The sequence below is a fragment of the Microchirus variegatus genome, assembly GCF_963457635.1.
Source record: "Microchirus variegatus genome assembly, chromosome: 5".
Taxonomy (NCBI): domain Eukaryota; kingdom Metazoa; phylum Chordata; class Actinopteri; order Pleuronectiformes; family Soleidae; genus Microchirus; species Microchirus variegatus.
Window position 1 is genome coordinate 9,859,533 of NC_139806.1, and position 13,913 is coordinate 9,873,445.

The window sequence follows — 13,913 nt, forward strand, 5'->3', positions numbered from 1 at the left end:
CTTTCAACGCTATTAGAGCAATTAAATTCCACGTGGAAAGTTAATGTATTGCAATTTATTCTCACTAGTTACAGAAATAGATTTACATTGAACAACACGTACATTCATTTGTTCTTACAAGGCAAGTGGGGCATGCTGCTCTGAAAAAACAACGCCAAGGAAACGACGCGATTTCTCCACAAGAGAATCATTACATGGACACCAATTATCCAGATGTGGATGAGTTGGTTATGGAATATACTACTACACTAAAACTGGAATATGTCACATGTCAATCTGATTATTGCTTTTATTTGCATAGGACCTTGTTCTGATTACATGGCCGTGCGTTACTCAGACTATTTTCTTATTTGTGGCAAGGCTGGAATATTGTTGTCCATGTAACCGTAGTGATTGAAAACACATCAACACATGCGTATTGAGTTCAGTAGGTCACAGAAGAGAGAGCATGTGCCGGGACATCAGTGCTGGATGTCTACAGTTTTCTGTATCTGCAGTGACTCTGTGAGAGTCTCCGGTGTGTAAGTCTGGAGTCTGTTCTGCGCGGCCGTATGCACGACGCGGAGCTCCTCTTCGTTCAAATCGTTCAGCAGCAGCAGAACGGCGTCCAGAGTGTGCGTCTGAAAATTCAACCCAAGCGATCGGTGAGTGGCCGACACAAACGAGATTCAGATTTTCTTGAGATGGCGGGAGGCTTACCTTTTTCATCAGTGATCTGGTTTCTCTGGTCGACGGAGAGGAAAGGGAGGGGAACTTGTCTCTGGACAGGGGCTTCATCCCCAACTCTTCCCTGATTTTACTAAAAATAAGCAATCAAGAAAAAGGGGACCATGGTATAGATGAAGACAAAAAGATGCAACAAGTTTCAGAGGTAAATTCTACTGGTTAAAACACCCAGTTCAGCATTTTCATAAGACGAACACATGCCCCTGTGTGCTACTGTACGCACGCACGCATGCACGCACGCACACACGCACGACAGATCCTGTTTCCGGATGAGCGACACAGTACAGTATTTGTGTTCACAAAGCTCAAACAGAGGCAGAATAATAATATCAACAAGAAAAGTTGTACAATGCAGTATTAAAATAAGCCTTGAATGTGTGCTTAAGTTATCTATTTAGTTGCATAGAATTACGTTATTTTTTGGTAAGGCCACCAGAGTTTGCTGATGTGCTAAGGCAGGGCTATTCAACTAAAATTTCCAGGGGGCCAGCATTTCGGAAGGCTGTCTAGCCAGTGGGCCGGTCAACCCCTATACTACTATTTTGTGTTGCATGTACAGTAAACGGTACAGTAAATTATTTAGCACTTATTTATTGAAATAGCTGCCAGTTTTGTGCTAAAAATGTAAGGAACAAAACCACCAACATTCAGGTACAATGCAATTTGCGTATAGTGCTAAAAGGCTACAGTTACAGTACCACCTACATTTGGATAAGGCTCTTACATAATTAGAGGTAAAAATATAAACAACATTAAGGTGAAATGGCCACAAAAGGCTATTTTTGCAGAAATATAAGCAACAGTACCAATAATATTCCGGTACAACTGCTACAATTGGCCCTTAGTGCAAAACATAAAAGTTACAGTACCAACAAGACACGTGTGCCTACAATTACAGCTGTACTAGCATTTGCCAAAAAGTGACACAAAGTGCCAGAAATAAGCGAAGCTATGGTTTTATTGGCTTTTTAATAATACATTCATTATTTATGAGTTAATGGGCAGCGGGCCAGTCCAGATTGCTTGAAGGGCCTGATCTGGCCCCCGGGCCTTAAGTTGAATAGCCTTGCGCTAAGGGAAGGGAGGGGTGAGACCTTAATATGTCACTTTCTGCAGTCTCTGTCTACGTTTCTGTGAGTTTGTGTTAATCACTAAGGTTTACTTTGTCTCCTCCATGTTGTAGTTGAGCGGGTCATTCTCCGTCTCTGCTTCTGGAAGTCCGTTGGTGGACAACGTGGTCTGGACACTGCCCGGGGGCGTGGTGACCACTTCACCCTCCGTCATAGCCAGAGCAATCTCGTCCTCTGTCACCACTGCACACGCAAAACATTGTACAGGTGAGAGTGTGTTTTGTCAGCTGCTGTTTTCAAAGTCAACATCATAGGAGCTCAACCCGCCTCTCAGCGGCCATTGGCTCCCACATAACTGATGCCCAGCACTCACCCTGATTGTCCAGCCTCTGCAGACGAGGCAGGCAGCGCAGCACAGTCAGCCGATACTTGGCGGACTCCGTTCCACAACAGGGATTCTCAGCCAACCAGAGAACTCTGAGATGCGTCAGCAGCCGCAGATGTGAGAGCTCAGCGAGCGAAGGGATCATGTTCCTCCTCAGGTAGAGCTCACACAGAGACGTGCAGCCAGACAGAGGAGCGAGGGACGAGATGCTGTTGACGCTGTGCAGCAGAAGAAAGGAGATCACTGTCTGGGCTCCATCCAAAAATGACAATATATTACAGTATTCAAGCAGGTGTGAGAAAACCAACCTCAGTGTCAGCACCTTAATGTTAGGCATTTGAGATAAGATTGAAATCTGGGGAAACAGAGTGTAAGGGAATAGATTTCACACCACAAGCAGTAAGATTTACAAAACACCACTCGTCTAACCAAGAGCATTCTGGGATCTCAGTTGAATAACTGAATATAACAAATACTTGCACGTTTATTGCATTTTCAGGTAGGTACAGTATTTGGCAGTATAGAAATAACATGTCACTGCACACATGCTCTTTGTATATATGAATTAATAATCTGATTACATTGCGTCTTCACCTACATACTGATATTTGAATCCTTTTAATTATAGCTTGAGTATTGCATTCTTACATGTGTATTCTTTTATACTGATATTATATAATTTTATTGTATCACAGTAAGGCTGAATCCCAATACCACCCCTTAGCCCTCCCCCTTCCCCCTACCCCTTGTTTTTGCGCGTTCATGTGAGGGGTAGTGCTGTCTCATTTCTCATAAGGGTTAAGGGGTAGGGCCAAGCCGTAGGGCTACGTAGCCCTCGAAACGAAGCTTCCTCAGGACCACACTTGAAACGGAGGGCTTCGAGGAATTTCGCAGCTTCCGCCGCGTCACCTGTCAGCGAAGTTTGAAAGCTGGCCGTTAAAGACTCGCACAATGTATTTTAATCACGACAGTCATGTGTAATGATTGTATTGTGGTCTTCTTCAATTGTCAACGGTGTTTCTGAATCACTCGTCAAGTTTGTTTTGAATTACTAGCTAGTCGTAGCCGATGCTATCCCGGCGTTCCTTTCGTAAGTGGTTAGCTAGCTGCTATCGCTATTTTTTTTTAACATTAACAAATTGTGCCGGAGTGCACAGTTACGTCTTCAGGACAGAACAGGAGATTCTGTCCCCGCTCTACTCCACTCTGTCTGCGAGCAGCTTTCTCCCTCTGTACCGTGTGTGTGTGTGTGTGTGTGGCTATGGTAATGCAGCGGGTCTGCAGTCGCTGTAACTGTGTGTGTGAACACTCCTCACAGCGTCGCCGCCGATGTCTTTGTTAGCAGCTGACAGTCGTAAAAACAGAAAAATAGCCCAGGCAACAGACATTACTTGTGAGGACGGCATTTTTGGATTGTTACATCAACAAGCATCGCATCGGCTTGTTGATGTAGCAGTCTGCGAGCGTCAAGTCCGGACGACGTGATGACGTAATGGAGGTGTGTCTCATTTCTTAGGGGAACGTTCGTACCCCTCGCTCCCTCAACTCTGTTTTGAGGGCCAAGGGGAACTCTGACAAAGGGGTAGGGGGAAGGGGGAGGGCTAAGGGGTGGTATTGGGATTCAGCCTTAGTCCATCCATCTGTCTGTCTAAAATAACAAATATTATTTTTATATTACTCACATCTGTTAGGCTGCATCCCCTAGGGAAAAAAGAATGAAATGTAACATTACTGTATGTACATAGAAAACTATTTGTAGAAACTATCATCAGCATGTAAACAGAGAGTTGACTGGTAGTGGACGATGATAAATACTCACCAGCAGTTGAGCTTCTTCACGCTCTCCAGGTCCGAGGCCTTAGCCTTAGCGAGAACCAGTTTCCGTGTTAGCTTCATAGCACCGAGCCCCGTCAACTGGTAAGAAGACGTTGTATTTAATCCATTGTAAATTCACAAACAAACAAAATAAAGACGCATTATGACATGCGGGCAAACAACTGAACCAACTCCGCAGCAGCAGCAACAAGGATGTTGTCATCCAACGCATGAACACGCATGCGCGTATCTACCAACGCGTCCCTAGTTACGGTTTTATTAATTTTCTTTACATTTTCATGAATACATAATTTTTGATAATTATGACTATAGAGCGTGTTAAACATGAAGCATAAAAACATTAGCCAAACTATTTTTTAAATGAAAGTTTCATTTTGATGTCCCTTTGTCTACTTTATCTGAAAACTCAATGTCCCATAATGCACCGTAACCGAGTAAGTAAATCGCGCCTGCGCCGTAAACTCTCTCTCTTTGGACCTCCGTCTCCACTGAAACGATGGTGAGCGAAGAATGTCTCTACATAATCCGCATCAATCTAATGTGTTTGTGCTATAAGTGACATTATACCACATTCAGAAACGTAGCGACACTACCTCTGGTCAAACCCGACTGATTTTTGTGTTGCTTTAGTGATTGTAACGACAGATTAAACGATGTTTTCATGTCCTGCTAACACAGAAATGAGTGCCGCCATTGCGCCACTCAAACGGTTATAGATGCCGGGCAAGCTAGTCAGGTTAGCATGATGTCGGCAGCAAAAGCCCGAATTTCGCTATTGTTGGAGAACCAGCTCCGTTATAAAAGAAGTAATATTATGATTGTTAATGTTGAATGTACCTGGGCGTATCTTTATTACTGCAGGGTAATGAATTGGTAAAAATTAGGCTAGCTCGGTAGCTAGCTATATGTGACAGAAGCTAACGCTAAGTGGTTCTGCTGTGTTTGCTGCTGTCAGGCTCAAAATGTGCTAAACTCCGTAGTGATGTGACGGACTTAATACTCCAGTACTGTCAAACTTATCTTCAAAACCACACTTGCGTCATGTAAAGGCTTATGTTCTCATCTGGTTCAGATATATGTGTGTGACTGAAGTGTACACCCCACTATATCCCAGTGCTTGTCACTGTCCGTTTACTGGAATAACTTTAACATAAGAGTGAGTAATAAAAATATATTTGGTGATGTAGTGTCGTCCTCCCCCATGCTTGTCCGATAATCGTTACGCCAGGTCAAATATCGATATTTTAATTACCAAATTAAGGCACCCTTAAGTAAACAGTTCATGCCTGTTTCTGTCACTGGGAGTTGTTACTTCATGTTTCCTTGCATTAAGAGATGCCCCATCCACATTCACTACATGGACTTCATGCACATTGTTCTCCATATTGTGAATAAGTGGAGAAGTCATACAGGAACATGTTTTTTGTTTTTGTTTTAGTTAGACTGATATCGTGTGACGTATCGCTCATTGATAATCACAGCATCGTTGTGTCATACTATTATTGGCCGCATGTATCATGAGGTACCCTGCCATTTCCATCCCTATTGTAACATGTCGTCATTGACTTCTTTATGATGTTCTCCACAGGCCAAGCGCACCAAGAAGGTGGGGATCGTTGGTAAATATGGTACGCGTTATGGCGCGTCGCTGAGGAAGATGGTGAAGAAAATTGAAATCTCCCAGCATTCAAAATACACCTGCTCTTTCTGTGGCAAGGTAAGCACAATTTTATGGTTCAAGATGCACTCACGTTTGTATATTGTACACTGATAACAAAATATTTTTCGATTAATGACAGACCAAGATGAAGAGGAGGGCTGTTGGTATCTGGCATTGTGGGTCCTGCAGGAAGACTGTAGCTGGAGGTGCCTGGACATACAAGTAGGTTTCTTTTGATTTGTTCAAAGATGATTAGATTTGAAGATGACATTAGCTACATTCAGTTGTGTTTGGCTTCACATGTTATGCTGCTAATCTGGTTTACTGTTTTTGTTCCATTTCAAATGCCAGAGATTCAAATGTATTTCATGAATACAATGATTTGCGTCCTTTCCTACGTTAGCCATTCACCTTGCTTGTATTGGGCGTATTCTGGTTTACGTGGTGGCTAGTTATGTGCCATTGTGTCTTCGTTAATTAAGTTGAATATCCTCCATTCTTTAAGCTGGTGAAGCATAAAATTACTGTCCTTGTCGGTCCAAAATGGCACTGTGTTCTCACTGTCTTTTGTCCAATGGCACTTTATCTTTCTGGGTCGAAGCCAATGCTGGTAAATGCAGAGCATTCTCGGAGATTCTAGACGAGTTGTACTCCCAATCATATTATATTGGTGTTGGTCCAACTCGATTTAATTCATGTTTTGTTTTTAACTCAAAATCTCATTGTATAAACGTAAAATGTAATTGTACTCACTGATATTTAACTGTCCGTCAGCTCCAGCATGAATTGTTTACACCTGAATGGTCAAGGAGCACATGGGCTGAAGTTGTAGCTACTCTAGGCCAACACTGTTGATGTTGATCAGGCATGGCTGCTTGCTGTCCTCTGCAGTTGGCTATTGTATTTCATTTTTACAGTGACTGCTACAGTTGGCGTTGTAGTGCTTATCGTTTCTTAAGCTTTGCATGCCCCTGAAAACGTTAACACTACAAGTTTGGTATAAATCGTGTTTGTAACAGGCCCCCAAATTACAAAACTATGTGCATGAATTAATGTTTGCATACTTGTAAATAAAGCATCGCTCTTTTCCAAGAAAAAGAAATGTGTGTTCTAGTTGTGGAATTGGGGTGTGTCCTATTCTGGTTTTAATCAAAATTGACGTTGTAAGTAATTTTTTCTCTTTGTTTTCCCCCCAGCACGACTTCCGCTGTCACAGTAAAGTCTGCGATCAGGAGACTGAAGGAGTTGAAGGACCAGTAAACCGCTGCTATGATCGGCGGTTTTGGGACTTAGTTTTGTATAATTAACAACTGAGCTGGACATGACCAACGTCTAAAAAGAATAAAGCGATCTGGAGTGGATTCCTTTTTGTTTGTCTCTTTTATACATCTCCTATGCAGTTGTATCAGAAGTTAAACACTACATTCTCACTCTCATTGCTCCCCACATGATGGAAGCTCAGGCTGCCAGTGAAATTGTCACATCAGGGCTACTGCCCAGTACATTTACATAAGAGTTTTCCCTGGTTTTTTGAATGCAGCACTGCTTTCTCATAGCCAATGAGATCAATAACTACAGATTGGGCTTCTGCATTTGGTACTGAAAATAAAATAAAAAAACTTAATGTGCGACAGGAATCAATCATAAGTTCATGTACAATTCCTGATGCTTTGTAAGTGTACAGCAAACTTTGGTTTCATGGTGACAATTGCCTCTATCAGTACAACTTGAAGCCCCCATTTGACAGCCACAAACGAAGAAATTGCTCTGATTATTTCATTAATCTGGGACAGCTCCAAATCTTCATACTTTGGACTTGTCTCTGCTCATTTTCTATTTATTTTAATCCAAAAACCTCCCACAAATAAAGACTACAGTGAAATGGTTGAGAAATTAAGAAAAACCAAATGTGTAGGTTGGAAAGCTTCATGATATACTTGCCTATTTCTTAAAGTGACACTCTGGCACACTTGACAATCTACTTTACATGTCTTAATATTTAATATCTGTATTTAACAGCAGTGGGTTTTACTGGAAAACGTTTATTTGCAGGCAATGTTTTATATCAGAAAATGACTTTTGATACTTGAGTTCAGTATATGTCATAAGACATGAGTAATATTATAAAAAAAAGTAACTTCTACCACTGGGTACCTTTTATACAAGAAATTTGAAGCAGTGTAGTTGCACCACAGGCATGAATTGTTCTAAAACGCCCGTTAGGGGGCGTAGTGTCTCAAAATGCCTTATTGTTCTACCACACTGAAGCAGTCGAAACCAAGTATGGCGACGTCCAGTGTTTTCAGACCGGGCTTGTTCAACCACAGAGTCGCAGTGGTGACGGGAGGAGGCACCGGCATCGGGAAAGCTATTTCTAAAGAGCTGCTGGAGCTCGGTGAGTGATTCTGTCCGTGTTTGTGTTATTTCTTCTCACGGAGCAGAGGCTTCGATGTGACTGACAGCCGCTGCCAGTCAGGTGAACTTTGACACGGACAAAAAGACAGGCGAAAGATAAAAATACTTTTTCAAGACACAAACTGAAGAAATTGTGAACTATTTCAATAAGTTGAGTGGTTTTAGGGACCAACACCAAGCAGAGACGAGAGTGTACGGAGAAAAAGAGACTACTTTAGGGGACAGAGACCACTTGTATTCCATACACAGTGGTGTGTTCTACGTGATACCCACAGTAGACCACACTACAATACTCCTTTTTTTGTGTTCTTTCAAAAACCCATTAATACTCAAAATACTCACTAAGACTTTTTTCCATCCCCGAGTCACTTCGGGAAAGTTAAGGTTTTTCTATTGTTTATTTAATAATATATATATATATATATATATATGAATATGTGTATCTCTCTGACGTCACACGCAATACTCTGTACACAAACGTCTCATAACTCCCACAGCACACACACATACATAGCTCCTCACGCACACACCAGGTTTAGCCTGTAACATAGATTAGTTTGTGTCTGCCAGGATGGTTCAGTCTGTAGAATGTGTAATAATAATTCATCTAAAACTATAATTTGGTTTGAACAAATATTGCGTCTTGAAATTGCAGTAAGCTGTATTGCGATTTAGATACATTTAGATTAATTGTTCAGCCCTACACTGCAGTATATGCCAAAAGATGCAAATTACATTTACATAAAGCACGCTGATCCACTTTTCTATGTGGATAAGAGTATAAAAAACAGGAAAAATTATGCTACAGAAATCAAGGGACATTTAGAATAGATAAAAATGTGCGATTCATTGGGATTAATCGTGATTAAATATTTTAATCGTTTGACAGCACTAAAATATATATATATATATATATATATATATATATATATATATATATATATATATAGACTAGCCCAAATACATTTGTATCATACATCTGCCACTAGGTTGCACTGATTTATAAATATCAGCATCAGCCAGAGAAAAACATACCGTCGACCTCTAATGTATTTCTCTCCTGAAGATCCGGATAATAATAAGATAATGTGTTCATTATTCCTATCACTGGAATTTCAATAGTCACTAATACACATATCCATATTGTGACTTGATGTGAGTGAACTGAACTGGCCATGACTGTGTCTCTTGTCTCCAGGCTGCAGTGTGGTGATCTCCAGTAGAAAGGCAGAGAGGCTGGAGGAAGCAGCTCAGGAGATGAGACAAAAAATCCCTCCCTCCAGCCCTGCTCGTGTCACTCCTCTAACCTGCAACATCCGCAATGAAGATGAGGTGATCCCCCACAAAAAAATAAGACATTTATATTTGTTTATCACACGACATATATTATGTCCTGGTCATTTTATGTCTTTGTTGCAGGTGAAAGCTCTTGTGTCCTCGGTGCTCAAGGAGTTTGGCCGAATAGACTTCTTGGTGAACAATGGAGGAGGACAGTTCAGCAGCCCAACAGAGCACATGTCCTACAAAGGCTGGAAGGCTGTGATTGACACCAACCTGACTGGAACATTTCACTGCTGCAGAGAAGGTAAGCTGCAGGCAGATAATACCAGGCCCAGAGCTGTGATTCCCAAAGTGCTGAGGCCCCCTGGTGGGCTGAAGTGTTATTTTCTGACTGTAAAAATAAATACAAGGCTATGCCTGAAAATGCTTGATTCTGTATTTCATATGATGCATGACTGTTTTACTGTCCCTGCCTCACAGTCTACACTGCATGGATGAAACAGCATGGCGGTGCAATCGTCAACATCATTGCTGACATGTGGAAGGGTTTCCCAGGCATGGCGTAAGCAACGTCTCCCTCCAATTCCACACACTAACCATAATATACTCTCTCATACACACTTTTCCTGTCCGCTGAAACACTGTGTGTCCATCCTGACAGGCACACTGGGGCAGCGAGGGCAGCGGTGGACAACTTAACCAAGAGCCTGGCCATCGAGTGGGCACACACCGGAGTCAGGGTTAACGCTGTGGCACCTGTGCGTTCAGACTCAAAGCAGAATCAGTTTTGGACTTCTTCTTAACACGTGGCATTTTAAAGCTTGTGTGTTTGTCTGGATACAGGGAACAATATTTTCCAAAACTGCAATGACGAACTACAAGGATCTTGGACCAACACTTTTCAAGATGTCTATTCCGTCCATTCCTGCAAAGAGGCTGGGATTACCAGAAGAGGTAATGCCTAAAATGTGAACTGCAGCTTTGCTATGTGTAATGCTTGGTCTGTTAAATCCATGACTCCAGACTTTCTGCAGAGAAGCCGTGACATATCACCAGATTCAACCTTGAGTATCGTTCACTATGACATCACTACACCATAAAAACAAGGGGCTTTCATGATGCCTGTTCACGACACGCCACATCTGTCTTAAATGTCTTTTAGTCATGTATTCAGCAAAGGAGTAATGGTTGTTCAGTGTGACAATAGATCTGAGCCACAGATACATTCAGTCGAGGATGTACAGTGTTGTATGTGTGTAGCTCTCTTTTTTTTTAATACTTTCTTTTGTCAGGTTTCCTCAGCAGTGTGTTTCCTGCTCTCTCCTGCTGCCTCCTTCGTCTCTGGAGCCACGTTGAAGGTTGATGCAGGACAGAGCCTGTACCACTCTCTGTGGGAGATACCTGGTAAGTGCAGTCCTATTATAATAATACATGAATACATGTTTTCGCTCATTCACGCCTTCCTATTTATCGTCTGGATTTCTATGCAGATGACTTAACAGTGAGCTCATATTGTGCCACTTCATTTGTTGGTGGTCAAGTCATTTAAAATAAATGCATGTACAGAATGTGTGTGAGATATGCATCTACTGAGCATACATGTATCAGACCACACATACATAAATAACTAATTTTACACTCAAATCATTATTTTTATGGGCCTGGACAACTGGACCTAAAATATAATTTCCAGATTCTGTGTTTGAACATTTCCTCTTGTATTTCCTTGTTTTTCCAGACCACAGTGCATGGCCTGAAGCTCCAGAGGGCGAGAACCTGGAGTCTCTGAAGGAGCTGCTTCATCCTAAAAGCAAACTGTAACACAGCCCAATATTAACATTTGTTCAAAACCCAGAAGTCACATTACTGAAACATGGTGGTGGACTGCTGATTTTTAGACACTTATAACTGACATATTAAATCATATACATGATTGTTTGTTGTTGATAACAGCAGCAGAGTGATGATCACTTTCCTGGATAGTGCGATGTACCATGAAATACTGAAATGTAACTTAACTTAAGAGTCTTTGGTAAGTAAACATGCTGCTTCATGCTTCGTGGAGGTCTTCAAACATGATAACCACAAAGTTCTGTACAAAGGATACAGAAGAATAGACAGAAAATAAGAAATTTTAATTATTAAGAACTTTTTTTTCCCCAATGCAATATTCTCTTTCTCTCTCTCTCAATTTTGGTGCTAGCCACTATTCCACTGTGTGTCTAGTATATTGTGAAATGTGGGGGGACAACTGTCTTTATATTTAATGGTAGTGGGGTTTCACAAACATTAAATTCTCTTTGTTTAATAAAAACATAATTTGCATAATAAATACAATGTTTTTGCGCATTCACTGTCTTCGATCATAAAATACTCTACCACAAGGTAGGTAGTAGATAGTGTTGTTTACATTATTGAAGGTTGTATTGTGTTTTATTTTGTAACACTAATATGGTCTCTCTTCATTTAAAAAAAATATATATTGAAAATACAGGCAAGACAGGGAAATCAATAAATAGGTACATGTAAAACAACTGCAGTGGGGATGAAGATGGTCATCCCATGAACATGAAACAAATTAAAGTCAACAGGAGCAAGGCTAGTATTCTATGAGCAGAGAACGTGACAGAAATGTTTTCAGTCTTTCTGTCATATCTTATTGTCTTTATCCATTATATTTAATGACTTTGAATATGACATTTACATCTATTTGCCTCTGCTCTGTCGTTTCCACAAACCGTCATAAACCATAACCAACGCTTCGAGATTTGGTCCGCGTGAGTTGCCGTACTTTTGCCGTATTACGTCGATATCTGTCGCAACTTTAAGTCCGGCAGCAGAGGTCACTGTCACAACAGAACACTCAGGTAAAGTGTGTTTCTTTGAAAAATGCTTGTGTTTTTGGATGCATATTCGTCAGTTCGCAAGACCTAATGACACGTTGTGATTAAATCAGTGAGTGATATGTCACAAAACTATCGCCTTCGTTGTATTTGTTGATCGAAACACGTAGCTAGCTAGCGCGATGCTAACAGAAGAAGCGACTTCTGTCTCTACAAACAGTTGTGTGTCTGCATTTTGATTTAAATTATCTTATTTGATTTTTAGGATCATTTGAGGGATCTTCTATTTTGGGTTTGAAAGTGTGTCAAGTATTTAAACTCAATAGCAGAGCGTGTTATGATGCTGTGGTGACGTTATGAGTGAACTTTGCCTGCAACGTTTATATCATGTTATTAATAATTGATCATTATAGACTGATTTATCGTCAATTAGTATCAACAACACTGTCATTCAAATGTCTTAATCCGTGTCTGGATTACAGACCTACAGATTTACAGACCTTTACAGTAATGGCTACAGAGCAATGTAAAAACCGAAATATTCTCAAGACTTGGTGATAATTTGTGTTTTGTAATTCTGAAATATTACTTACCTGTTCTATGTAGAAACATAAGTGAAATTGAGGTAAAACTTGAGGCACATGCAAACTAAACCTAAATCATCACATAAACATTGAGGCTTTTAGCATCCACTAAAGGTTTTCTTCACATCCAGATGGAGACCATTCAGTGTCACTTCATGATATAACATTTCCATATTATATTATTGTATGTTTTTGATTTTTAGGCTGAAAAAAAAATATAGTGAATTAATTGGGAAAAAATATAGTGAATTAAGGTCAGACACAATGATAAGATGGTTGTTTGACTGACCGGCTTTTATGATTTGATTAATGGTCGAGATGTGTTGTGATCTCCATAATTATAGACTTTAGACTTTCAACGCATGCAAGCTAATAGCACACACAGTGTAGCTGGAGATCAGACCTGTATAATCAGGGGTCATTTTTGACAGTTTAACATAACAGTATTTTTCATATTTTGATCTCTGAAAATGTTTTGATAAAGGGCTAAAGAAAATTCCAAGACATTTTATAAATCAGATCTGTTTTTATTGACTGATTTTCAGATTGACTGCTTACACTAAAAGCTATTAACCAGTTGGATATGTATCTTTTTTACAGTATGGGAGGTGACCACGGCCACAACAAGGTGCCGTTGCCAGACTGGCGTCAGTGGAAAGTGGAGGGAACACCGCTGGAATTCACCAAGCAGAGACTTGCAAACAGGGGCATCAAGGACCCGTGGTTACGGTGAGTATTTTTTACCCCCATGAGGTGCAGTCGTGATTGTTGTGTCTCCAGTCTGGCTCTTGACGCTGCTCCCTGTCCTTCTGTCTCCTCTCCCTCTCTCTGCAGTAATGAGGCATGGAGATACGCGGGCGGGTTTGCTCGTGCTGTGACTTTTTCAGATGTGCTGCTCAGAGGATTCAAGTGGGGATTTGCTGCCTTTGCTGTCGCTCTGGCTGTAGAATACACCCTGTTCCCACCAAAGAAGGGTGGCCATTAATTCTTACAGTTCTCCCACAAAGCCAGGCCGTAATGTAGTGTGCTAATATTATGTATATTTCTTTATTAAATGTCTTTTTGGCCACTGAATGTTGTTCAGTTATTCTTCTTAAGTCTCATCAGACATTC

The 13,913-nt window shown here is 40.9% G+C and overlaps 4 protein-coding genes across 4 annotated transcripts; 3 read left to right on the top strand and 1 right to left on the bottom strand.

Moving 5' to 3' along the window:
* Positions 1-204: 204 nt before the first annotated feature.
* cfap410 (cilia and flagella associated protein 410) lies at positions 205-4,175 on the bottom strand. The gene is made up of 7 exons (XM_083889866.1): positions 4,001-4,175; positions 3,864-3,882; positions 2,490-2,536; positions 2,170-2,399; positions 1,889-2,039; positions 700-799; positions 205-620 (listed from the first exon to the last, which is right to left on the bottom strand). Exons 1-7 carry the CDS (start codon positions 4,075-4,077, stop codon positions 462-464), a joined length of 783 nt encoding a protein of 260 aa, XP_083745992.1. The 5' UTR covers positions 4,078-4,175; the 3' UTR covers positions 205-461.
* A 310-nt stretch (positions 4,176-4,485) lies between these two features.
* On the top strand, positions 4,486-7,038 carry rpl37a (ribosomal protein L37a). The gene is made up of 4 exons (XM_083889774.1): positions 4,486-4,516; positions 5,606-5,734; positions 5,817-5,899; positions 6,874-7,038. Exons 1-4 carry the CDS (start codon positions 4,514-4,516, stop codon positions 6,935-6,937), a joined length of 279 nt encoding a protein of 92 aa, XP_083745900.1. The 5' UTR covers positions 4,486-4,513; the 3' UTR covers positions 6,938-7,038.
* Positions 7,039-7,960: 922 nt separating this feature from the next.
* pecr (peroxisomal trans-2-enoyl-CoA reductase) lies at positions 7,961-11,543 on the top strand (the record flags this gene model as incomplete). The annotated part of the gene is made up of 8 exons (XM_083889290.1): positions 7,961-8,072; positions 9,291-9,424; positions 9,512-9,677; positions 9,854-9,935; positions 10,035-10,131; positions 10,217-10,327; positions 10,666-10,777; positions 11,112-11,543. 8 exons carry the CDS (start codon positions 7,961-7,963, stop codon positions 11,192-11,194), a joined length of 897 nt encoding a protein of 298 aa, XP_083745416.1. The 3' UTR covers positions 11,195-11,543.
* A 638-nt stretch (positions 11,544-12,181) lies between these two features.
* ndufb3 (NADH:ubiquinone oxidoreductase subunit B3) lies at positions 12,182-13,868 on the top strand. The gene is made up of 3 exons (XM_083889299.1): positions 12,182-12,240; positions 13,401-13,529; positions 13,635-13,868. Exons 2-3 carry the CDS (start codon positions 13,402-13,404, stop codon positions 13,783-13,785), a joined length of 279 nt encoding a protein of 92 aa, XP_083745425.1. The 5' UTR covers positions 12,182-12,240; position 13,401; the 3' UTR covers positions 13,786-13,868.
* The last annotated feature ends 45 nt before the right edge of the window (positions 13,869-13,913 follow it).